This window comes from Protomyctophum bolini (assembly GCF_963924005.1).
Source record: "Protomyctophum bolini genome assembly, chromosome: 18".
Lineage (NCBI taxonomy): Eukaryota > Metazoa > Chordata > Actinopteri > Myctophiformes > Myctophidae > Protomyctophum > Protomyctophum bolini.
Genome location: NC_137879.1, coordinates 38934279 through 38961307, shown reverse-complemented (window position 1 = coordinate 38961307; position 27029 = coordinate 38934279). Strand labels below are relative to the sequence as shown.

General features: G+C 41.6%; 2 protein-coding genes across 2 annotated transcripts; both read left to right on the top strand.

Annotated features, from left to right (window-relative positions):
• Nucleotides 1–21460, top strand: LOC308333687 (E3 ubiquitin-protein ligase TRIM47-like; the record flags this gene model as incomplete). Its single annotated transcript, XM_080790142.1, has 9 exons — nucleotides 1–303; nucleotides 1884–2264; nucleotides 2531–2626; nucleotides 2983–3207; nucleotides 5443–5593; nucleotides 5950–6006; nucleotides 6139–6333; nucleotides 13296–13380; nucleotides 21385–21460. The coding sequence occupies exons 1-9, from the start codon at nucleotides 70–72 to the stop codon at nucleotides 21458–21460; spliced, it is 1500 nt and encodes a 499-aa protein (XP_080646268.1). The 5' UTR covers nucleotides 1–69.
• A 759-nt stretch (nucleotides 21461–22219) lies between these two features.
• Nucleotides 22220–25008, top strand: LOC308332729 (toll-like receptor 10). Its single transcript, XM_080788767.1, has 3 exons — nucleotides 22220–23862; nucleotides 24163–24280; nucleotides 24727–25008. The coding sequence occupies exons 1-3, from the start codon at nucleotides 22359–22361 to the stop codon at nucleotides 24941–24943; spliced, it is 1839 nt and encodes a 612-aa protein (XP_080644893.1). The 5' UTR covers nucleotides 22220–22358; the 3' UTR covers nucleotides 24944–25008.
• The last annotated feature ends 2021 nt before the right edge of the window (nucleotides 25009–27029 follow it).

Sequence of the window (27029 nt, the reverse complement as noted above, 5' to 3'; positions counted from 1 at the left end):
TCCCCGTCAGAGTAAACCAAAGTGTTGTGTTGTGCTTTCTCTCAGTGTGTGGACGTGGTCGTCAGTGAAATGGCAGAACAACAACAGGGATGTGAGCAGGACCAGGACCTGCAGTTCTGCTGTACTATCTGTCTGCACATTCTGAAGGAACCAGTGAGTCTAAACTGTGGACACAGTTACTGCAGCGGCTGTATCGAGGGTCACTGGGACCAGTATGATGACACTGGAGTCTACTGCTGTCCCCAGTGCCGAGAGAGCTTCAGTCCTAGACCCGTTTTGAAAAAGAATACCTTGCTGGCTGAGGTAAGATGACCTTACAAAGTTACAACCACACTAGCCTGGAACTCACCTATGCTTTTTATGGCATAGGCAATATATGCGCAGCTGCGCGACATGAGACTAATTACTTAGAGCGACAGAGAGAGAGAGGAGCGTGTGTGTGTACATGTGTGCGTGTGTATGTCAATTTTACAAAGGTGCAGACAATCAGAAATCAGCAGAGAGTGAGCAATGTTTGCGCTACTCTATGCCGAATTGAAGTGGACTCAGACCCAGACTTTTTTTCCCTCCCTGGAAATAAAAACGTCTGGGTTTCCGAGGCTACAACCACACAATCAGTGTTTTCGTCGACTACCTATTTTCGCTGACAAAAACAAATGGAAACTAAATAAACTAAGCTACGATGACTATAACTAAGACTAAATATACTGACAATTTCGTCGACAAATAAAACCTAGACTAAAATGTTAGGAAGGGACTAGTGGACAAGCGATCCAGTATAAGTCATTTTACACTTGGTTGCATGCTGAAAATATTTTCAGCAAGTGTAAAAACACTCATTACGACGGCATCAAGACCCGCCAAAATACATTTTAGTCGACTAAATCAACTGTAGATTTATTCGACTAAAATCCAAGTTTCAGTCCAAAGACTATGACTAAACTAAAATAGAACTTTGCTGCCAAAAACAACACTGCCACACATGAAACACCATTTTCGGCCACAGCAGTTCTACTATGCACATGCTGTGTAGGCTATTATTTGTTCACATAGTATGTTTATGTTGATAATTATAGCCTATAGTCTACATTGTTTGTCCATAAATACTAAGCATGACTTTTTTAGGTTCTCAAAGTGGGGCCTGGGGACCCCCAGGGTTCCATGAGGCAGTTAAAGGGCCATAAAAATGTGTTGATGATAGAGCATGATCACAGTCTGTTTAACCACTGTAAACGGTACATCAGCTATTTGAACATTGCAGATCTACAAGCTCACAATGCATATCTGAACACCATATGCAATGACATAAATCTTTTATGAGGGTCCCTGGCAAAAGTATTTTGAGATGGGAGGGGAGTCTGTAGACAAATGCATGATTATTCATTTGACAACCACTGGTTTAAACAGGTTTGATGGTATTATAGCACTTTGTTCTGTTGACTAGGGTAATTTACTCTGATCTTTGACTTTGTTATAGTCACTGCACTGGTTAATCATTAAACCCTAGTGCCCCTATTCTTGGCTTGTAAATGGTGCATTCACACACACACATTCTCACACCGATGCTGGAGGAAACCATGAAAGGCACCAACCTGCACATCGGGAGCAATTTGGGGTTCAGAGTCTTGCTCAAGGACACTTCGTCACTCTACCCCTGAGCCACTATAGCTGCCACCCGGGGTTGTCATTCATTTAGGGCAAACCTAGTAGTGGTTAAGAGTGTCTGCTAAATGTGTACATTGTAAGCTAAATTTTTAACAAGGCTTCAGAACAAAGTTCAGAACCTGTGTTAAAATAACGTTTTTATCACCATGAAGCTCACAATGACTGTGTTGAATGTCTCCTGGGTGAGTGACCTCCCCTCCTCTTCTCTTTACTTCCAGCTGGTGATGAAGCTGAGCAGTGCAGGAGCTCAGCAGTCTCCTGCTGCCTCCTCCGCTGCTCCGCTGTACGCCGCTCCAACAGACGTGGCCTGTGATGTCTGCACCGGAGCCAGACGTCACAAAGCTCTCATGTCTTGTCTGACGTGTCTGGCCTCTTACTGTGAGACCCACCTCCAGCCTCACTACGATGGTCCTACTTGGAAGAAGCACAAGCTGGTCCCGGCCACCGACAAACTGCAGGAGAAGATGTGCTCCAGTCATGACAAGCTGATGGAGGTGTTCTGTCGCACAGACCAACAGTCCATCTGCTATCTGTGCACCATGGAGGAACACAAGGGCCATGACATGGTGTTAGCTGCTGCAGAGAAGGCAGAGAAACAGGTACAGTAGCACCACCACCATCACTTGAAGACACGAAATACATAATTTTTTAGAGATGTTAAACAAATAGCAGATTTAAAACAAGCTCGCAGCAGGGCACAAAGCGATGCACTGTGAGCTTACATTTCAAGGACTGACAGGCTTCATCTTACGTCCCTATCAGACCCGGAGAACGCTTTGTCCATATGTTTTACAGTCTATGGTCCCGACATGAAAAAGTCCACAATGTTTACAAACCAAACTGTATCTCTTCCTGCTTCTTGCAGAAACAGCTGGCGACGAGTCAGGAGGAAGTCCAGCAGAAGATCCAGGAGAAGAAGAACGAGCTGAAAGACCAGACACGGTTCTTGGAGGCCCTGAACGTGAGTGGTTCTCAAAACAATTTAACCCATTCTGACCTGAGATCAGATTCTAAAAATGTCTTCTACATCCTGACAGTTTTCCATTCTGACCTGAGATCAGATTCTAAAAATGTCCTCTACATCCTGACAGTTTTCCATTCTGACCTGAGATCAGATGCTAAAAATGTCCTCTACATCCTGACAGTTTTCCATTCTGACCTGAGATCAGATTCTAAAAATGTCTTCAATCCTGACAAATAGCAAACTTACAAGCTCGTAGTGGCGCGCTATTGCGGCACCATGTGACATGATATGAGCTTGAAAACAGCCAACGTATAAAATATATTGTGCGCGTGTGTGTGTGTGTGTGTGTGTAGGAGAGCTCTGCAGTGCTGGCCAGTGACAGGATCTTCAGTGAGATGATGGTCTCCATTGAGAGAAGACGTGGCGAGCTCGAACAACTGATCAGAGGTCAGCAGCAGAATGCCGTGGCTCAGACTGAGGCTCTCCTGAAACAGCTGGAACAGACCCTGGAGCAGCTGGAGAGGAGACATGCTGAGCTGGAGGAGCTGTCCAACACTGAGGACAACACATTCATTCAGGTTCCACACGTGGCTTTTTGACACTTTGGTTCTGAAAGAACAAATCGGCTTCATATTTCATTCCATGAAGTGATTAAAATATGTTATAATTTAATGTATTACATTAGTGTAGTACTTGACATGGCATAACATGCCATTATTCATGCTGGTAGTTAATAATACTAGTATTATTATACAAATTATTACATAATCGCCTAATCACAATAATTTTAGATAATCATTTTAGTGCACGATTGTTTCCATTAAAAAAAAACATTTCCCAAAACTAGCAGACCTAAATGATCAGCATAAAGAAAGAAAAAACAGGTGTGCTTCCTCTGGAGACTGCCCTTTGTTTAAGGTGAGACACCCCAGGTGAAATCATGATTTTTCATTTTTTTTTTTTTTTGCTATTTTGCTTCCTAAACATGTTTTCTTTCAAACTAAAGCAAAATACACATTAAAAATACAGATTTAGATGTTTAGTTGGATAGTTTATTTTAGCCAATGACAGCTCGTTTTTCGGGGTGAAAAGCCACCATCTCTATTTTCATGGTTGGTTGTTGGTACAAAGGAAGTGACCATATTTGGATCAGACCACAGTCAGCTTGAGGTCCAGACCTTTCCAATGATATATGCCATTATATGTTGTTGCCAAGGTTTGGATGAGATATTTTGTCTCAAAATAGTGGCTTCAAATAAAACGTTTTGGAATTTTACAATACAAATCTTTAAAGGCCGTTTTCTCAAAATGAGTTTTCCTCATACTTGGGACAAAGAATCTCCACTTCAGTTGAACTCACATACACCAAACTTTCCAGTCTTATTCCTAACTATATTCCGCAGACATTTACACATGGATTTGTTGATATATCATTCACAGCCTGATTTACATCACATTTTATACCAAAAAAATGCCGAAAATTGGGTTTTTTATGCCTGTTGACACTATTTTCTGATTTGTGGAGTGATAATTAGAGATATCAAAAATCCCATGTGTAATTTTCTTTGTCTCTAATGTGTCAACAAAATGAAATGATAATTTTGAACCTGGCTTTATCCGATCTTCAGATTTATCGTCCCGAAATGTATGCAAATTAGCGCATATAATGCCTAATTTGCATATTTAAACATATAATTTCAGAAAACTTGTAATACAAAAAATCTTAGTTTTAATATAAGTAATCAACTGGAGAAGTTTCATTGTGATAGCTATTATTTAACTTTTTTTCCCTATTCACCTGGGGTGTCTCGCCTTAAGGCAGTGGGAGCTCAGCTTTAAAATAACTTATAACTCATAAACCAACTAAATGGAATAAGCAGCACTCCAAAATAAAATGTGTTTCGTCACGTTTTAGTCTGCTCTGAAGAAGGCTCTGCCGAAACGCGTCAGCGTTCACAAATAACCCATTCTGACCTGAGATCAGATTCATACGAGGTTTCCACTGGACACACACTGGTCTGATTAACCCATTCTGACCTGAGATCAGATTCATACGAGGTTTCCACTGGACACACACTGGTCTGATTAACCCATTCTGACCTGAGATCAGATTCTAAAAATGTCAGTCGTTCTTCGATTTTTCAAAAATAGCAGACCTACAAGCTCGTAGCGTGCCACTCGGTGGCACGCTACGAGCTTGTAGATCTGCTATTTTTCAATAGCTAAAGCACGACATGATGCTAACACCAAAATGGGTTCCCGTTCAGAATGGGATAAACAACAAGAACATCAGCTCAACTCTACAATATTGTGATCAATGCACTGATCTATTGATCATCTTATTATTTTTTTATATATTCCCACGATGTTGTAACCCATTTTTCATCCCTGTGTCAATCATCTAATGTGATCCTGGGCTCTACACACCCTCCACCAACCTAGTCCCCATATATGGGGGACAAGGGGAGAGCAACGGACTTGAACTCATGCTTCCTTCATGCCCGAGTGTCCAAGTTGCTCCTTTACACCTGACAGGGGCGAGCTTCCCTGGTTGGACGTAGCGCGTGGAAGGAACGCGTTATTCCAACCAGTTCCTTTCCTCTCCATCAGGCGCCCCGGCTGGCCAGGGCGAGGCAGTTTTGTGAGGGTACCTACCTACCCTAGGGGGCACGGGGAGAACATGCAAACTCCACACAGAAAGGCCCTTTCGCCAACCCCGCCTTCGGGTATGGGCACTGATGATCATCATTGATGATCGGATGACCGGATCTGTCTAAAGTGGTTTACTGGTCTCTCTGCTTGTCTCTCTCCAGAGTTTCCAGTCTCTCTCCAGTTCCACTGTATCTCCAGTCTCACCCAGTGTGGTCGTCGGTCCTCTGAGGTCCTTCACAGATGTGACTGATGTCGTGTCTGGTCTGAGAGACCAACTGGACAACATCCTGAAGACAAGTTGGCCACAGATAGGTGAGATTTTAAAGTGTTTCTTGTTTTTCATAGTAAACATGGATGGATGAAGCCAGAAGGCAAGTGGAGATGTTTGAACTAGAACAGACTGATGGTACACATCAGTCCAGATTGGACAGTAAAATAAGAATTAAGCAACAATAATATTACTCAAAGGAGAGATGAGATTATTAGTATTTGATGATCTTGAGGAGTTCTCTCTCCTGATTGGTTGAAATTTGTAACCCACCTGAACATGTATTTTCTGTTTACTAAAGCAATGATTACTATCGAGCTATAATAGCTTTAACTTTTTGGAACTTCAGTTGAATCCATCCTTCAGTATGACGACGTTTACTGTTTTCTTGTGTCTACAGAGTGTGCAGTTGATGTTTTACATCCGGAGCCTCAGACCAGAAAGGACTTCCTACAATGTGAGTCCAAGTTGGTGTTGTTTCTGAACGTTGACGTTTCAACCTGAAATGTTGTTATCTGAGATAATTATTAACTCTAAACACAATGAGGTTGATGAGGTTTGGATTTTCTTTTGTCGTGTGTTCTCACAGATTCCTGTCCTCTGTCTCTGGACATGAACACAATAAACAAACATCTCTCCCTGTCAGAGGAGAAGAGGAAGGTGACTAGAACACGACAACAACAACCTTACCCTGATAATGCAGAGAGATTTGTAGGGGGCTATCCTCAGGTGTTGTGTACAGAGGGTCTGTCTGAACGTCGTTACTGGGAGGTAGAGAGGAGTGGTAATGGGGCTGGTATAGCAGTCTGTTATAAAGACATCGACAGACGGATCGCCTTTGGATACAATGATACATCCTGGTGTTTACGGTGCTCTGGTGACGGCTACTGGTTCAGACACAACAATGTTAACACTACAGTGTCAGGGCCTGACTCCTCCAGAGTGGGGGTGTATCTGGATCACAAGGCAGGCACCCTGTCCTTCTACAGTGTTTCTGACACAATGACCCTCCTCCACACAGTTAAAACCACATTCACACAACCTCTCTATGCAGGGATGGCGCTTTGGGGCGTCGCTGGAGATACAGCAGAGCTGTGTAAGACATGGTAGACATGTTAAGAATACTGATAGCGATATTCAGTTGAACACTTTGTATTCTTAATTCTGATTGTAGTTGTTCCCTTCTTGATGAATGATGTGTCACCATCATGATCAGTCAACCAATTGATTGATTTAAATGCTCATTGCATTCCTTTGCAGATCAATGGTTATTCAGTATGTCTGTTGTCTTGTTCATGTTACTGCAGAGCCCTCTGTCAGGCTGTGGAGCCTTTTTTTTTTCCTCATTGTGAGCTTGTAGATCGGCTATATTCAATATAGGCTATACTTTCAATCCAATAAAACATTGAATACAGGTCTTTTATTTGTAACCTTTTTATCTCTATCTTGTGATGTCGCTACTTTTATTCTGAAACATAATAGTACTTACTTCCACCACTGTACCCAGAGCCAGGCAGGATTGTGGTTAAAAAAAATCACACACGTGTGAAGTGAGGGGCGCTCTTATCACTATACATCATCTCATTCTGGCCAAAATAGGCCATATGCTCGTCTACATAATATCACGTGAATGTTCCTTTCATTGTCAAAGGCATTTAACCCATTCTGGGCGGGAACCCATTTTGGTGTTGGCGTCATGTCGTGCTTTTGCTATTGAAAAATAGCAGATCTACAAGCTCATAGCGCGCCACGCTACGAGCTTGTAGGTCTGCTATTTTAGAAAAATCGAAGAGCGACTGACATAGAAGACATTTTTAAAATCTGATCTCAGGTCAGAAGGGGTTCATGTTTGTGTTGCTACAAAAAGCCGATTGGTTCAGACACATATGACGTAAATTCTCCTTTCGTTGTCAATGGTAAATGTTAAAGAGTTCAGGACAAAAAAAGCTGTATATAATATATATATATATATATATATATGCCTCAAAACAAGAAGGAAAAAACAGAGCTCAAAATCCGCTGTGGGCTTGAATGGGAGGAGATGGAAGATGTGGATAGGGAGAACAGAGAGCACAAAGTGACCCCTAGTGGCCACAACCTTTTGAATGGGAGGAGATGGAAGATGTGGATAGGGAGAACAGAGAGCACAAAGTGACCCCTAGTGGCCACAACCTTTTGAATGGGAGGAGATGGAAGATGTGGATAGGGAGAACAGAGAGCACAAAGTGACCCCTAGTGGCCACAACCTTTTGAATGGGAGGAGATGGAAGATGTGGATAGGGAGAACAGAGAGCACAAAGTGACCCCTAGTGGCCACAACCTTTTTCATTTCCAGTGTCCTGCATTTGAGCCACGTACATTCGCCATTCGGTGACATTCAGCCTCTCGGAGCCAAAACTAAAGAATATTTGGTCATTGCATTAGAGTAGACTTTGTCTACAATTCCATGCTTTTCTTCTACATTCTCTAATTGTGTAGACTTCTTGTAACGGAAGTAATGCAGATGTTTAACAAAGATTGAACTCTTGAGAGTGTAAAATGAAACCAAATGGGCCCCGTTAAGGGTCCATTTGGTTTCATTTTACACTCTCAAGAGTTCAATCTTGCAACTGGCGGCCCGCGGGCCACATGTGGCCCCCACCTTCACTCAATGTGGCCCTCAGATTAAGTTTGGAATACTGATATGTTATTGATTTCAGCTGTTTACAATTCCAACCATGACCCGCTTTAATTACACTTTAAATTATAGTAGCTTGCTGAGTAGTATTACAAATAATGTCACTGTCTTTTTTTATGTCCAATATATTTGTATTTAGTTAAAATGGCTTTTCAGGATCCCAATAAAAAAAGGATTTCAATTCAAATAGAGCAAAAATAGCCGATCTATCTATAGCGACGCGTTTTGAACATGTAGATTGGCTATGTTTGCTACGACATGAATGCAATGTGACCCCTCTGGAGTGAGTATGGAAATATAATGGCCCTCTCCTCCATATATAATAAATATAATGGCCCTCTCCTCCATATATAATAAATATAATGACCCTCTCCTCCATATATAATAAATATAATGACCCTCTCCTCCATATATAATAAATGTAATGGCCCTCTCCTCCATATATAATAAATATAATGGCCCTCTCCTCCATATATAATAAATATAATGACCCTCTCCTCCATATATAATATATATAATGGCCCTCTCCTCCATATATAATAAATATAATGGCCCTCTCCTCCATATATAATAAATATAATGGCCCTCTCCTCCATATATAATAAATGTAATGGCCCTCTCCTCCATATATAATAAATGTAATGGCCCTCTCCTCCATATATAATAAATGTAATGGCCCTCTCCTCCATATATAATAAATGTAATGGCCCTCTCCTCCATATATAATAAATATAATGGCCCTCTCCTCCATATATAATAAATATAATGGCCCTCTCCTCCATATATAATAAATATAATGGCCCTCTCCTCCATATATAATAAATATAATGGCCCTCTCCTCCATATATAATAAATATAATGGCCCTCTCCTCCATATATAATAAATATAATGGCCCTCTCCTCCATATATAATAAATATAATGGCCCTCTCCTCCATCGTCAAAGTTGCCCACCCCTTTTAGTTGAAGGGGAAGTATAAAAAGTAGTACTTAAAAATGTCTGACATATGTGTGTCTAGCACTAGAATCAACGTAATAATATACAAATAAATGTTAATATTTCTATATATTGAACAGTTCTATACAATTATTTAAAGAAACATTTAAAATGTTTTGTAAGTTGGAGATCTAATTAATGAAAACACATTCGCTCCCCAGTAAAGAGAAACCCAGTATGATCTAACTGCAATGCTGCCATCTAGTGTCCAGAACGAATAGTGTCGAGACCTGCTTTGACCCTAGTACTACAGTGTACTAAACCAGACCCATAGAGTCTGTTATAAACCATAGATTAGACTAAGTGTTAACTAGTACTAAACCAGACCCATAGAGTCTGTTATAAACCATAGATTAGACTAAGTGTTAACTAGTACTAAAGCAGACCCATAGAGTCTATTATAAACCATAGATTAGACTAAGTGTTAACTAGTACTAAAGCAGACCCATAGAGTCTGTTATAAACCATAGATTAGACTAAGTGTTAACTAGTACTAAAGCAGACCCATAGAGTCTATTATAAACCATAGATTAGACTAAGTGTTAACTAGTACTAAAGCAGACCCATAGAGTCTGCTATAAACCATAGATTAGACTAAGTGGAATTTATATATTTTTCTTTTTTTCAACATATATTTAAAACAATCCCTTAGTACATGATTGATTGAAGTATGTATTAACAGTTTGCAGAATTTCAGTACATTTCAAGCACAACTCAATACAAAAACTGTGAGTGGACGACCAATAAAGCACTGCACTTGTTTACAAGAGGGTCCACCTTGTTCAATTCATCATAACATTTAGAGACATACAAATATACACGTCTATATAGCGAAAAAACTGGAAATCATCTTAAGGAGGTTAAAAAGGAAAATAAAACATATAGTGAGGGGGAAAGGGGTGGGAGAGAGAGAGAGAGATAGATAGAGTCTAGTTGTAATAATCTGACTTAAGTCAGATATGCCTCATACCATACGTGAATATTATACCTATGGCTATAATTAGCCAATAAACTGATAACGAAACTGCAGGAGGGAGAACAGGTTTTGTTCTATCTCTCTAGGCTATTCTCCATAAATCTTTCTCTCCTATTAAACTCTCTCCTTACCTATAGCTGTCTGTAATTTTAAGCTATAATATAGGGTTAGTTTGTCTAATGATTGTGTTTTTTGGTGTTTTGTTTAATTAAAAAAAAAAGTTTCATATCATTGTTTGTTCTATCATGTGCAAAACAACTCATTAGTTTGGTTACATTACCAATAATGACCAGACATCTGCAGGCACTACACACTAAAATCCTTAATAGCATTATTTTATGTATGTACGTTTTTTTTCCTTCTTCTTTTTGTGTGTGACAGTCACAGGTCATGTCTGTAGATTTTTGTTTTGCAGAAAATACATTTTTAAATGTACGTGTACCGATTTCATCCAGTCAGGAGATGATAAACATATTGGAACTGATTGGTAACAAGATGACTCACCCCTTTTCGCTTTTTGGTGAGTTGTTCGGACAACTCACCCAAAAGTGCAGACAACTCACCAAAAGGTGCAGACAACTCACCCCGGGGTGAGATATCTGGACTTTTTGGTGAGTTGTCCGGACAACTCACCAAAAAGTGAAAAGGGGTGAGTCATCTTGTTACCATTTACAGTATCCTGGTGTACAGACTAGAGTTTATGTTTTGGAGTGGTGCTAGCCACTCCTATAAACAGCAATGTAGCTGTCCCAGTTATGGGTGTGTGTATTTTTCTGAAAATATGAATATTTTTGTTTTTGGGTAACATTGTGTATGCATTTGTGGTCTAGCTGTTCCTTGGGCAGGTTGAATGTGACCCTAATCAGCTACCGGTAATCACCTCTGGGCATTTTCTTCACCTCAACTTATATCTTGGATCTTTGCACCTAGAAGGATTTTGTTTTTAACCTGGAGTGCTGCGGGTTGTCTGCTACGGCAGTACTTTTCTCTCATTATCATTTATATGCCTATTGTGAGTGTTTCTATATTAATGATGGCTCAGGGGTGGAGTGGCTGGATGGTAACCACAAGGTTGCCAGTTCGAACCAGACAGTTGATTATTTTGATTATAAGTGCTGAAGTTTGGAAGCACTCGTTGTAAGGAATACCGGACTTCTCGCCTCGGCGAGTGGACTTCACCTTTGGCGAGTGACCTTCCCCTTTTGCCGAGAAGGCTTTACTTTCCGAGGCGAGTCGCCAAGACCAATCGCCCCAGAAAGTGAAGCCTTCTCGGCAAAAGGGGAAGACCACTCGACCCTGAGCATGCTCATTTAGTCATTTCCATTGCGCTCCAATTCCAAGGCGCTCATATCCAAGGCACACCGAGGAGTTTGCACATAAAGTGCGTTATTTCTTGCATTTTGCAGCTCCGAAATCGGGGACTCACAGAAAGACAGTGGAGAGAGGACGCAATGCCGTCAGCCCACGCACGCACGCACACACACACACACACACACACACACACACACACACACAGCTCTACACAATGTATGCCTATACGTGCATTGTGCAAAGACGAAGCACAAATAAATCCAATAGCCTTGTGAGGCGCGCAGCGAAAAGTTGATAAATGCGATGTTTTACTGCTTCGTGTTCGTGTGTGTGTGTGTGTGTGTGTGTCAGTGTGTGTGTGTGTGTGTGTGTGAAGAAGCCTTTCTAACCAAAGTGCTGAAGTATCAGCAGCTAACGCAGACCATCTCACAGCTAGGCTACAGATGTAAACTTTTAGTTTTTATCTTTGGCAATGATACAATCTAAAAAGTAACTATAGGCTAATTGAGTTTTCAAATAAATACATGTGGCGTAAAACTGCTTGCAGCTAACACTGCAAGTAGGCTATAATTTATTCCATGAAGTTACTTGTAGTTTTAGACCCATGCTTTTAATTGCTAAATAAAAAAATGCTGTATGTTTACATTACCTTAGGTACCTTTTTACCCCTAAATGCATGGCTTGAATCAGCCGTGCACTGATGTGAAAGAGTCAAAACCTTACCAACAGAAAGTCAGGGGAAAAAATACCTTAGACCTGTGTTATGATCCTTCCACTTTTAAGAAGATCACACCAGGAATTGTACTACATGTCTTCACATTCAATATTTGAGCTGTTCTTCTAACAACAATGTCATGGATTGATCAAATTATAGAAACGACGGATTTCACCGCGACGCGCATGTATGTCATGGATTGATCAAATTATATAAAAGACGGATTTAGCACAGTAGCTAGCAAAGGCTGCAGTTGCTGAAAGTGAAGAAAACACTAGCCAAAAAGTGAAGACCAGTCGCCAAAAGGTGAAGACATTTCGCCCCGGGCCCAGTGGTCTTCCCCTCGGGGCGAATGGACTTCCCCTTTTGGCGAGTCGCCAAGACCAATCGCCCAGACTGCTCGCCAAGGGCGAGTGGTCTTGCTACCGTTGTAAGTCACTGAACGGCCCTGCGTACCACCTGTTTCGAATTTGCACCTAATGCAGGAGGCAGCAGCGTGACCCGTTAATAAAAACGAGTGCTTCCAAACTGCAACACTTAGAAAAAGAATCACCTGCAGAGGATGTCTTGACAGAAAGTATAGCTCATAACATCTCTACGGTGGATTTTTATGAAAAACAAGCTCGGCAGATTGAAAGAGGATAATTCAAGCTTGGACTACAGCTGCAATGTTGGTGAGTTTAACGTCGTTTAAGACAAGCAGATCGCAAACCGAATTGGATGAGTGGGGAGTCAATGGAGGGCATTGCAACTCTAGATTCATCCCATTATAATAAAATCTAGAGTTGCAAATTGCGGCTAGTTAAATGGGGCACAGGATTGAGGCTGATATATGCTCAGCCTGGATTGGATTTAAACGTTCATGCATTTGTTGGAATGATGCAGTCTGAGCCCATACGATGGGGGACAATTCTAGGAATTCCTGTGCATTCGATGAATGGATTCATACTACATCGGGGGTGGTCAATTAAGTATTCTATTTCAAGCCAGATGTCGCCCGTTTTTATACGAGGGCTTCTGGAAACTCTGATTAAACCATGATGTAACAGTAATGTTGTGTGTTCTCTGCAGAGGTGACCGACCCCACGTACCCCACCTCACCTCAGCCAGGGCCGAGGACATCCTGCCTGCTGCCTGCCAGAGTGAATCACCACAGGTTGGCAAGACATTGAGACAGACTGGACACTATTACTGCCTGTGTGTGAAAGTGAAAAGCGTGAACGTAACCGCTTCAAGGCAAAGAAGTAGTTCTTATGTCCTTCAGTGATCCACAAATGTCCAATACCTGTATTGACCCCCCCTCTTTTCTGTTTCAGACGCAGGGTTTCTATACAAGTGCGGGAATGTACTTATTGAAATGCCCATGTGGCTTGGCTTATGTTGGCCAAAATAAACGATCTCGAAAAATTTGAATTGGGGAACACAAAACTGCAATACGCACTGGCAACCTATAGAATATGCCATGGCTAGGAACTACATACAAGCCAACCATGGCTCCCCATGCAGCATCATTCATTACGCTTCTGGGGTAGAGAAAATATCTCTACCTCTTCACGAGGTGGAGACATTATTAAGAAAGTGCTATGCAGAGAGGCCCATTGCATACATACTGTCAACACACTGGAACCCATGGGCCTAAACGAGGAACTGAAATTGTCCTGCTTCCTCTAATTTTACTCAGGCTGCTTCTGCTCTACACTACTGCTGCTGTGCTGCCCTTGCCGCCCGCCCCCCACTGGGAACCTATTACTATTTGTGCTGTATATCCTTGGCCATTTACCTAGTTTTTTGGCCCCCAAAGCAGTCTATCCCCAAACTAGGTTTGGTATTCTGCCTCAATTTTGGTTTATAATATATATATATCTTAATTTCTGTACTTCAAATATGAATTTGACAGTTGTCTCTTAATCTAAAAATGTTGTTCTATTGTTGTATTTGACACCTTACTTAAATATGAACTTGACAGCTTTCTCTTAACCAAAAATCTTGTTCTATTTTTTGTATTTGACACCTTACTTCAATATGAACTTGACAGCTTTCTCTTAACCAAAAGTGTTGTTCTATTTTTGTACTCAACACTTTACTTAAATATGAACTTGATAGTTGTCTCTTAAACCAAAAATGTTGTTCTATTTTTGTACTATATCCTTCCTACACCTGTCTATTTATAGTCTGTATAGTCTCAATGCACTTTAACATCTGGATAATTCCTCACTTGTAGGTTCCATGTGAACAATATGTATGAACTAATGATTGCTGGCTGTGTGACATTGGTCAACTAAGGGCCTGCCCCTGCCCCGCCCTAACTGTGTTGCCCCCTCGGCCTATGACCTGACGAAGATGTAACTTACACATGGAAACGTTGTCACTTTTTACCTGCACCCTGTTATAATAAACTAAGGGCCTAAATCGTCTGAGCTGCTCCAGTGCCTTCTTGTTCGCATGTTATCTGTCCTGCTCCTGAGATGCACCATGAGACTGGCCTGCTATAGGCTAGAGGCTGCCTCTGAGATGCACCAGACTGGCCTGCTATAGGCTAGACGCGCGGCTAGAACTCCCTTCTACGGGAATACTGGTATGTCTGGTATTTTTGAGGGGCGCTATATTCAGCTATTGTAGATTTTCGTCTTACACAAACATTAACTTCCCATTGATAATGAATGGAGAATTGACCTCGTGTCTGAGCAAATCGGTATTTTCGTCCTATACACAAACATTACATTCCCATTGACAATGAATGGAGAATATTACTGTCTGACCAAATCAGCTCAGCAATACGCACAAATTAGCGAGGCGCACGTCCATGGCTGGGAGTGGGAGGGGACTGTCTCTGTCCGGGGGATTTCACGTACATTGCACTGACTGACTGTGTTGTGTTTGAAATAGACACTCATGCTTTCTAAGGTCATTTCAGGATGAAGAATGAATTAAAAATTAATATCAACATCCTAATAGGCCTACTGTCCAATAATTAGATGGGGAAGGGGGTGAAATTATGGCAGGCAGTTTCTGCTGTCAAAAAAACACTGTTTGAAATAGATACTCATGCTTTCTAAGGTGATTTGGGGCCCTAAGGATGAATTCAAAATGAACATCAACATCCTAATACCATGTCCAATAATTAGATGGGGAAGGGGGTGAAATTATGACAGGCAGTTTCAGCTGTCAAAAAGTTAAACGAGAGTTGTAAGATTTGTCTTAAGTCATGACTATAAAGTTATCAATTAATTTAATATTATTATAGTATTAATTTAATACTGTCCAATACTTAGATAGGGAGGGGGGTGAAATTATGACAGGCCGTTACTGCTGTCAAAATATACAGTAGGCTATGACTCCCCATAGTCAAAAAGGGGGAAAAAATGTAACACTTGCTATGCATCCCAAATAAGCTTTATAATGTTATGATAAAGTTCGTGATTATTTTTATAATCATGAACTTTTAATAATTTAACATTTATATTACATTTATAATTACATTTATTTTAAATGTTTGAGAAAATTATATTGTCTTATAATATATTTTATAATGCGTTATAAACGTGGAATACATAGCAAGTTAATACTTTATTCATTATAAGTCATTATAATAACGTTTATAATGTGTTATGATTAAGGTTATGTGTTATGATTAAGGTATAAAGTATTATACATGGTTATGAGAAGATTATAATGTCTTCATGTATTCATAATGAGTTATAAACATGGGATGCATAGCAAGTAGGGTTGTCCCGATCGGATCGGATGATCAGAAATCGTCTCTGATCAAATGATTTTCAAAAGATCGGAATCGGGGAGAAAAGATAGGATTTGTAATTGTCTAATGGTAAATTAACAAAACATCGCTAGGATGCAACTGCAGGACGTATTCTCAGTGATGTATCCCAAGGTCATCGGGGTTTCGGGTCTTCCAACATCATATACCCCTCACTTGGGTGACTCAGCCGGGGTGATCAAGTCTCGACTTTTGTCCCAGTATAGCTGCCCTCGATCAGTCCCTTAGGGAAAAACCAGGGACACACAATCCACTGCTCCAGAACTACTCGGCCGGTACTGGGCGTGCCATCCGGCGCGTGGAGGGACTATAGGCACTGTGGGTTGACTCCTGGCTCTTTCCTACGTCTCACCAGGTCCTCTCCTGCTCTCACCAGGAGTACAACCAGGACCTGTGCATTGCACCAGATTCCCAGCACCAGACAGGCTCCACTTGCGGCTTGAACTAACCCAAACTGCTTACCTGGGTGCTTAGTTTGGGTTAGAGCCCCAGCCTGTGTTCGCCGTGAGGACGAAAAGAAAGATGTATAAGCAATGAGATTTTGTAAAAACTTTATATGTTAGTTGTTTTCCTTCTGGTCCCAGTCAGAGATCATCAAACAAAGACTAGTCACACTCAGAGGCGTGAAAGACACCTGTTATGAGAACAAAGGAAATGCACTACAGACACCAGCTACTGTATGCCTGATGGTATAGTTGTCTGTAGTACTCTCTGAATGAGAGAGATACTCTTTAAGAGTTTTAACTTGACTTCAGTTCTATAAGCTGTATAACTGTATTCACTCTCATGGGTTTTCAACAGGTGGTCCGTGGACCACTGGTGGTCCGTGGAGGTATTGCATGTGGTCCCTGACTATGCATTTAGTAATTAGGATTTGTTGATTTGTTTTGGTGAACCTATGATGAGTCCATCCATGTAGTAATTTACTGACAAGTTTAGAGTTCAAGAAATTCAACAGAAAAAGGGAGTTAGAATCTCAAGAAGTGCACCGGATTGTCTGGTTGAGTCATTATGATTAGGACATTCTACCAGTACCAGTAGAAGTCAACGGTTGAGAAACAGTGGATTTAGAAGGCATTTGTAAAGTCGGCCTCAGGTCTGGTGGTTTTGTATTCCTACTTCTTATACACTGTTCCTTTTTCACTTTCAATTTATGTCAACGCAAAGTGACTTCCGTGTAGGGTTGCCACCTTTGAGATCTTGAAATAAGGAACACTTATACGACCACGCGGCGAAGCAGCGCCGTTATCGGGTTATCGACTAACTGGCCTTGGAAGGCCTCAGGATCCCCCAGGAGGAAGTTACTAATGTTGCTCTGGAGAGGGAAGTCTGGGGCTCTCTGGTGGAGCTGTTTCCCCTGTGACCCGACTACGGATAAGCGGTTGAATCAGGGACGGATTAACCCCCATGAGGGCTCCTGAGCCGGTAATGTGTTGGGGGGCCCCATAGCGTGCATGCGTGCACATTCTTTGTGTTTTTATGTTTTTATCATCTTTTTGACCTAAATTTAACAAAATGAATGGCCAATTCCAGGGCCTCAGACCCAGTACCATGCGGTCCAGTTTCCTCAAACAATAATAATAACAATAAACAATCCACCATAATAGTCTACTGAAATAGTTTGGCTATTATTCCCACATCAGCAGCCATTGGCTATTGCATGGGCAGGACAATAGACCAAATCGATCTCAGGGGCAGTTTCAGTCATGAAGAACTGTGACACTTCTTGTTGGGTGTTCTGTGATCATACTGTTGATCCCTGAAGCATGCTGTTTGCTATCAAACAGTTCCCCATGCGCCACAGAAAACATACGCCGACATACTTTGCAATTTGCTTAATCTCCCGTGACGCTGTCAAGCCAGGGGTTTGCCTCTTCCCTGCACTCACGTCTATATTTTTAAGGCGTTTTCTTTTTTGAGACGGTGGAGAATCTGCTGTTGTAGAACTTCTAGTACTAGACATTTTAAACAGCGTGGTGTGGCCGGCCGGCGAGACACGCACTGGATTCGGCACGTCGCCACAGCGCAATTGAGAGCAGAGCACACCGCACACAAGCAGATCAGCAGCCACGGGGAGGTTTTTGTTTATGCTCGTGGGAGGTCCTGCGTGACCAGAACAATCGTGCTGTCTTTAATATTTCCTGTTTTATTTTGTTCATTATTGTTAAATTCAGTGATGACGTTGTGTGACAGATCGCGCAGGGGGCATTTAGGAAAATACGGAACAAACCGCGTTCCGTATTGATTCAATACGGGACGCATCATTTAATGCTCAAATAAAGGACGAATCCGTATTTTACGGAACGGGTGGCAACCCTACTTCCGTGGAACATCAGCTGGTCTGAGGGGAATGAACTCAATGAGGGGCCCCTCATTGAGTTCATTCTCCTCAGACCAACTCACTGCGGAAGGATGGTTGTCACAGAGTTTTAGCAGTTCAGGTAGGATTCAATATTTACATTATTTTGCAGCAGTGAAACTTTGTTGCAAAATATTAGTTGCTACTAATGTGTGGGCCTGTAATTATGGTAAACTGAAAACAGGTACTCTTAAAGGGTTCAGTTTGTAGACACATATCAGTGGGAAAGAAAACATAGTGGTGAACTTAAAGAAGGTCCACAGTAGAAAGAATTTAAAAATCATATCTTGTTACTTCATGAAATCAATTAATGAAAGACAATGAAAACCATCACACAGCATGCCTAGAGAATAGAATTAAACTCACTGAAGATTGACATTTATTTATTATTAAAGTTATAGCCTACCATAGAGAGGCTAAATACTTATATATAATTATAAAGTTATGCCATAGGATATAGAGATTACTGTAAAAGGATATTTCACTTTTTTAAAAGTGTAGTCACTCTGTAACTTTAAACATAGATTGAGGGCCAGCCTCTTGAAGTTACCCTCTCCAATTTATTCTAACGTAATGTAGCGCATACACGCGCGCACACACACACACACACACACACACACACACACACACACACACACACACACACACACACACACACATACACACACACACACACACACACACGTGTACACACACACACACACACACACACACACACACACACACACACACACACACACACACACACACACACACTGTCACACACACACACACACGCGCACACACACACACACACACACTCACACACTTCTCTTTTATTGATGTTACCTTTTTGTACTGTATTTATTGTGCGAAATAAACTAAACTAAACTAGAGTACGAGAGTAGCGACACGCTTTGATCTCACCACAAAGTGGGTGCCTATGGGCTATATAGTTCCAAACATTGCTCCTATGGCTGGAACTATCCCATTGAGATAGAATGAGCACTTCCGTATTGTAATTGTTACGATGGGAGTCAACGCTAGTGTCGCCACTCTCTTACTATATTAATCTGATATGAACACCCCAGACAGTTTTTTAAGTTTCTTCATTCAGTATTTAGATATTTGATATTCATCTTAGCTGCCCTGCCCCCTTCCAACAAACCCACTTCAAATTTCAAACTCCATTTTATTTTGCAACTAGGGCTGCAACTGTTGACCATTGATTATATTCTATAGAATCTATAGCCGATCATGTCGAGATGTGACATCTTGTGAGCTTGTAGATGCCATTTTCACTACTCCTTAATATGGGCCCCCGTGCCCCCCCTCGCTCACAAACACACACACACACACACACACACACACACACACACACACACACACACACACACGCACACACGCACAGAGAACTGAAACTGTTGCCTATAACAATGGTCATTTGCGCAGCTCTGGCCATGGCCATAATCCAGCACACACAAACGCCAGAGAGTGAAAGCTTTATGAAATAGCTTCAAACTATTGCTGACTGTGATAATATTATGTGAGATTTAATCAGACTTGTAGTATTATGATTTTTGCAAACGTCCTTCAATTCTTTACTGGAAGTCCTAAATAAAATAGTGTGTATTTAAGAGTTCGTTGTTCCTATGACATTTGCTGACCACCCAAACATGTTCAAATAAAAGACATTGACATTGACTTGAATCTTTGGTGCATTTTATTATTCCACTTGTCCAGAAGCCATGATTATTTGGTCATGGACGCATGGGTCTGGAGTGGAGAGCTGTGTGAGTAGAGTGACTGTGTGTGGAGTGAGTGTGAGTGTTTGTAGTGGTGCACACCTGAGCTGACGGTGGCAATCAGCTCAGAGTGATGATGGCAGACACCTGTGGGGGATTGGTGCAGTGGTGGTGTGGAAGGGGAGTTGTGATGGATTGTGTCCACCAGAGGCTGCCATTTGTATTGTCTGGGGAAATTCTCAACAGTGTGTTTCCTCCTCCGGGTCATCAGTGCCCATACCGAGGCAGGGTTGGGGAAAGGGCCTTTCTGTGTGGAGTTTGCATGTTCTCCCCGTGTCCCCTATAGGGTACTGTAGGTACCCTCACAAAAAACATGCAGTAATCCTGGTCTCTAAACTGCCTCCCCCTGACCTGCCGGGGCGCCTGATGGAGGGGAAAGGAACTGGTTGGAATAACATGTTCCTTCCACACGCTACGTCCAACCAGGGAAACTCCCCCCTGTTAGGTAAAAAAGGACCAACTTGGACACTCAGGCATGAAGGAAGCATGAGTTCAAGTCCGTTGCTCTCCCCTTGTCCCCCATATATGGGGACTAGGTTGGTGGAGCCCAGGATCACATTAGATAGCCTGCAGGATCACATTAGATAATTGACACAGGGGTGAAAAATGGGTTACAAAATCGTGGGATATATGGGATTATAAAAAGAATAATTAAATACAGCTAAAAGTTTTAACAATATTGGCAAATAGTAAGTACATAGCCTATAGTAATGTACAGGGAATCAGGGATTAGGGATCAATTATGTAAAGTATATATAGGAAGGATTTGGTATTATGATGCATATAGAATTGGCGTTTGTATGGGAATTAAACATGAACTTGAAAACAGGCTAAATGGGGAAGTTACTTCTTCTGTTCAGTTTACAGTCATGTGTACAGCTTAAAGGAGTGGGCTAGTTTCCTCCCTTGAGTCTCCTATAAACTCTTTGAGTCTCCTAAGACTCAAGGCTTAGGAATGTGACAAAAACAAAACATCTTCATGAATTCAAGGCTTCAAGGGGTGTGTAATTGATATAAAACAAGTCATTTTTGGAGGTTATACTCCTTTAAACCCTGCATGCATGCTCCTTATTTCAATATCTCATGTACATAAATGTTTGGATGGATATGCTATGTGTGAATATGTAGATATGTTGTTGTTGGGATGGGAGCTTGTTGCACAGAAACAAATTACACCCACTGTTTTTACACCGGTAAAATAAAGATGATTCTAAACTGGTTTTACTGTTGTGTCCTCTTTAGATCATCCATGCTGAACGGTGTTGTCACTAACCAGTGTCCACAGTGGAACCACCGCACCGACAGTGTCAGTACCTGACAGTTCACCCTGAAGACGACGATGATGCCACACCCAGGAAGCTGCCACGGTTTAACTTTCTTCTTCATGTTGTGCACGTTTCATCTAAGTCCCACACCGGCTTACGTCCTGAGAGACTGCACTGCTGTTTACTCTGAAACTGTCACCGGTGCTGGTGTTTCAGTGGATTGTGCGAATCGTAAACTCGTTAGTGTACCAGATGACATTCCCAGAGAGGCTGTGTCATTAACACTCATTAAAAATGACATTCAAAAGATAAACAGTACCGATTTTTACCATCTGTCAAATCTCAGAGATTTGGACCTCAGCTCTAATTCGTTAACTCATGTAGATGATGGAACTTTTGTTCATTTGGTGGAACTGGAAGTGCTTAATATGTTCGACAACAAACTAACTATGATGACAGACAATATGTTCCAGGGACTGTCTAACCTCTTGGTACTGAACCTGCATTACAACCACATCTCTACCATCAACCCTGCTGCCTTCCAGCTACTCCCCAGTTTGCAGACACTACGTCTGGACTTCAATCGAATTACAGATATTATCGCCATCGTACAAATACCACACTTACAGGCGCTGTACATCACGACTGAGTTAGAGTCTTTTCAATTGAAGGATCTGCCATTGAACATCTCGTCTGAGCTCAGGGAGTTGAGCGTTGAATCAATGTCGATAAAAACGTTTAGCATCACAACAGCTGCATTTCCACATCTTGAGACCATAGACCTGACACGGTGTTGTAGTCATTCTGGATGGGAGTGGGACATACCGGACAAGTTGTTTCTCAGGAATATAACTAAGGTGCATTTTTCAGCTTGTCATTTTAAAGCTTGTTATATATCTTTTGACTCAATCAGAAAGTCTCTACAGAGCCTTGATTCACTACAGTACCTACATGAACATGCAAGAGTGGATAGACAGAGGTCTTCTAAATATTGCCTGCAAAATTCCCACACTGCGGACACTTAATTTAGGAAGTAGCAGTGGCACTAAGAACCCAAGCGAAATACTGTCACCTTGTATTCAGCTGACCAACCTGGATCTCTCAAACACTTTCCTAAATGAACTGCCCACAGGTTCACTAAAACACATGGAGCAACTGCGTCATCTGAAACTTTTGGGCAACTCACTTTCCAAAGTGCCAGATGATGTTAAGAATCTCTCCATGCTTCAAATCCTAAACCTGAATGATAATGATATTAGTCATTTAAGCTGCTCAGACTTCTTACATACAACCAGACTCACACAACTTCATCTAGATAATAACCACATTAAGGAACTCCAACAGTGTGTGTTTCAAAATCTCAAAAAGTTAAAGGTTCTGACTGTGAATCACAATTCCATTTGGACATTTGGCGACACCTTCAAGACTGGTCTACAGAAACTAGAATTTCTGGATTTAAATCAGAATGTCCTAATTATCCGTGAGGGGGGGTTTACAAGTCTGAAATCACTCAAGCACTTAGGCATAGAAGTGCAGTCTTCTCGCCATACGTGGCGCCGCACCTATTTGGAAGGACTAAAAGTACTTAAAAACCTTAGCTTAACTTTTATTCGAAATGAAATGAATGATGACATCGAAATGTCATCATCACCTCCCCCCGAGTTTGTATTACTGAAGAAACTGAAGAGCTTTACTTTACAGTCTATTCCACAACCCTCTAGTAAATTAAGATGTCCATTAATGCATTATATGCTCCAGGATATGATATATTTGGAACACATGACAGCTGAGAATTGTCATCCACCCAACCCAAAAAAAAAAACATTCAACTACTTGCCACACCTGAAGACTCTTGCCGTAAGGAGCAGTAATCTGACGTCCCTGGATTTCCTGGTACAAGCCAACCTGACTCAACTTACATGGCTGGATGTGAGCCAAAATGAGTTGACGGTGATAAATGTCTCTGTGTTCAGCTTTCTACCCGCTCTCAGATATGTTAACATGGCTGGCAACCCTTTCACCTGCGACTGCTCTAATTCTGACTTCCAGCAGTGGATGCTGAACAACAACCGAACACAGTTAGTTGATGTTAACAGCTACACTTGTGGCTATCCTCTGGCTAAAAAGGGCACCAGGTTTATGGACTTTGACTACCATTCGTGTTGGATGGACGTTGGCTTCATCTGCTACATTTCCTCCACTTGTGTGATCGTGCTGACTCTGCTCACATCCTTCACCTACCACTTCCTGAGTTTGCATCTTCTCTACGGATACTACCTCTTTCTGGCCTTCCTTTATGATGCCAAGGAAAGACAGAGGGGGTCTCCTCAGCGCTACGACGCCTTCATCTCCTACAACGTTCACGATGAGCTCTGGGTTTGCAGAGAGATGCTTCCAGTGCTGGAGGGAGAGCAGGGCTGGAGACTCTGTCTGCACCACCGAGACTTCCAACCAGGTACAAACCTCTCTCTGTATCTCACTGTCATTTATCGTAATGTCTAATATAAGTGTCTGTCTCTATTGAAACGTATGTCTCTTTCTGTTGCTGACACTTGTAAACAGGAACTGACCTCTCTTATATAAGACATCTTAAGTTACCGGTATGTGAAATAATAGTTCTGAACCAAATAGGGCCTTTCAGGTAAACGACTAATGCATAATATTAAACATGGGAGCCATTGTAACTAAAAAGGTTCAGAATCAATTAGATTCGAATGTGGTTTGATTAATGTTTATTTGTATGGTTTGTTTGCAGGTACACCCATCATAGAGAACATCACGGGGGCCATCTATGGCAGCAGGAAGACCATCTGTGTGATCAGTCGCCATTACCTGGAGAGTGAATGGTGCTCTAGAGAGATCCAGATTGCCAGGTGGGGGAGATATTATGTGACATTATGTGCTTCTTTCGTTCTTTCTTTCTTTCTTTCTTTCTTACTTTCTTCTTCTAATCAGTCTGTCAGTCTGTCTGTCTGCAACTGAATATGGGACAAACAACACCAGCGGCACTTACAAAGACACACACTTAAGCGTGAACACATAGAGACAGAGACACTTTCACACGCTCGCACGCACGTACGCACACACACACACACACACACACACACACACACACACACACACACACACACACACACACACACACACACACACACACACACACACACTAGTGTTGCGGTGGTTGTGTGTGTATGTGTGTGTGTGTGTGTGTGTGTGTGTGTGTGTGTGTGTGTGTGTGTGTGTGTGTGTGTGTGTGTGTGCGTACGTGCGTGCGAGCGTGTGAAAGTCCAGTAAAGTGTCTCTCCTCTCCTGTGTGCAGCTACCGTCTGTTTGATGAACAGAAGGACGTGCTGATCCTGGTGTTTCTGGAGGACATTCCAGCCCACCAGTTGTCTCCCTACTATCACATGAGGAGGCTGGTGAAGAGAAACACCTACCTGAGCTGGTCCCGGGCTGGACAGCACCCTGGACTGTTCTGGCAAAACCTACGCAGAGCTCTGGACACGCCTGATAGGCCGATGGCTTTGAACGAATAGTCTGCAAGCCTAACAGGCTCTGCCATTTTTTTGTTTTTGTTTTACTAGATCAGGCTCGGGTCTGACTCAGGCTTTTAGTGAAGCTCTCGCCCTTCATTGACGATGAAAGGAGTGCAGTCCAATGAGTGTGTTATGTTAGCAACGTGCGTCTCGTCTCTGAAGCCTGCCGAGTTAGGAGTGAGTATATGTTGGTATGGTGGATGTGATGCATGGCACTCACTACGCAACGCAAACGCAACGCAATTTCAAGGTATCCATGGGCTCCATGTCATGGACACTGGGCTCACTTCCTTCCTGGACTACAATTCCCATAACGCTTTGGTGCACTGCTCCTCCTTGTGGATAGGGGGAGGGCTGTCTTACTGAGACAACATGTAGTCCAGGAAATAAGTGAGCCCAGTGTCCATGACATCATGCAGCCCATGGACACTTTGAAATACTATTATTAAACACATATTACCCACATAAAAACCCCAGGAAAGTGTGTCTCGTCTCCCAAACAACATTAAAATAAGATCTCGTTGCAAAAGGGAGCATGTTTTACCTAATTGCTAAGCAGTCAGATCACCTGAACAGTAATTAATCTGTTGAAAGACAGACATAACTAAGCCTTGAGCACAAAATGATGTATTCATATATAGGCTAATTATCATAATGCTGGTGTTATCTGGTCCCATGGGATCAATGTTCTGATTGACCAGATCACTTAAATTATTCTTATTCTAATCATTATCTTTTCCCTGATATGAATGTATTATTTTTACATAATTATATAGAAGCGTAGGCCTATATGCCTGTTCCATCTATGTTGACAATCCATTTTCGATTGTGTTACAGATAATCAAGTTTTTTGTTTTGTTCTCAAACTTTTATTTTTATACTATGCAATGATGTTATCTGTAAATAATATGTATTGCATTCAAATCATTTTTTTTATTTTCTTGTTTTATGTTTTGTTGTATAAGCACTCTGGGCTTCTTGCCTCCTCCATTGTTTATGTTCCACTATATCTTCCTATATCCCTTTTGTACTGTTTTTATACTGTGCTAAATAAAATAAAATCAATATGGTGGAACATTATCTGTGTATATAATATATGTATGGTTTTGGAGGCAGCAAACCTGCAATGCACATGAAGCTTGTTCTATCACTTGCAGTGGAATTAGTCTGTGCACTCATAGCAGTAGTTTTAGACAATGTAGAACCGTTTTTATCTACAAGCTTATACATTTGACTTACTTGTAATTAATTATATAATATTCACCTTGCTAAAAGTGAATTTGCTGTATATTTTATTATGAATTCGTTTTTTAACACATGCTGTTTTAATCAATGGGACTCCCACCCACCCATTGTGTTTGTCTCCAGATTTCTTTTAAGGGTAACTTAATTCAGTGCTTCTAAAAGAGACCCATAAGGGTCCTTGGGGGTACCAGGGTACCGCAGCAAAAAGTCAGGCTCACACACAAAAATTCAAAAATTGCAGATACACAAGCTCAGCTCAGCTCAAGCTCAGCCCGACTACCTTAAATATAAAGGTAGTCAATAACAGTGGGCATAATGGTGGAGAAATAAGTGCTTTCGACCATTTGCCATCAGAGTTTGGAAGCACTCGTTTTCAGTAAAGCAATGTCCTGCTGCCTCCTGCATTATGTGCAAATTCAAAACAGGTGGTACGCACTACCAGGGCAGTTGAGGGATATCTAATGACTAATGAGCACTTCCAAACTGCAACACTTAGAAAAATAATCACCTGCAACTAAGTAACTCATAACATGTCTACAGTGGATTTTCATGAAACAAACACTTTGAGAATAGAAAGAGAATAATTCAAGCTTTTCGTACAGCTGCAATGTTGGTGAGTTTGACGTTGTGATATACTAATCCGATGGGACTTTTCTGTTTGGAATGGATGAATGGGCTGGCAATGGGAAGTTGCACCTTGTTAGCACCTTGCCATTTAAGATGGCCGTGGTCTGCAATATATCCATTGGGCAGCCGTAAGGAGCCCTGCACCTCCAGCACCATGGAGAGCGGTAGCCTATTGGTGAGCAACAACACAAACATACGATTGTGTTGAGTTTGA

What these genes read in the sequence shown, in the direction of transcription:
- LOC308332729 (XM_080788767.1), top strand. Translation starts at nt 22,359, where the DNA reads ATGAACATGCAAGAGTGGATAGACAGAGGTCTTCTAAATATTGCCTGC. An exon ending in CCACCGAGACTTCCAACCAG is followed by an intron (nt 23,863 to 24,162) that starts GTACAAACCTCT and finishes GTTTGTTTGCAG; the next exon opens with GTACACCCATCATAGAGAAC. An exon ending in AGAGAGATCCAGATTGCCAG is followed by an intron (nt 24,281 to 24,726) that starts GTGGGGGAGATA and finishes TCCTGTGTGCAG; the next exon opens with CTACCGTCTGTTTGATGAAC.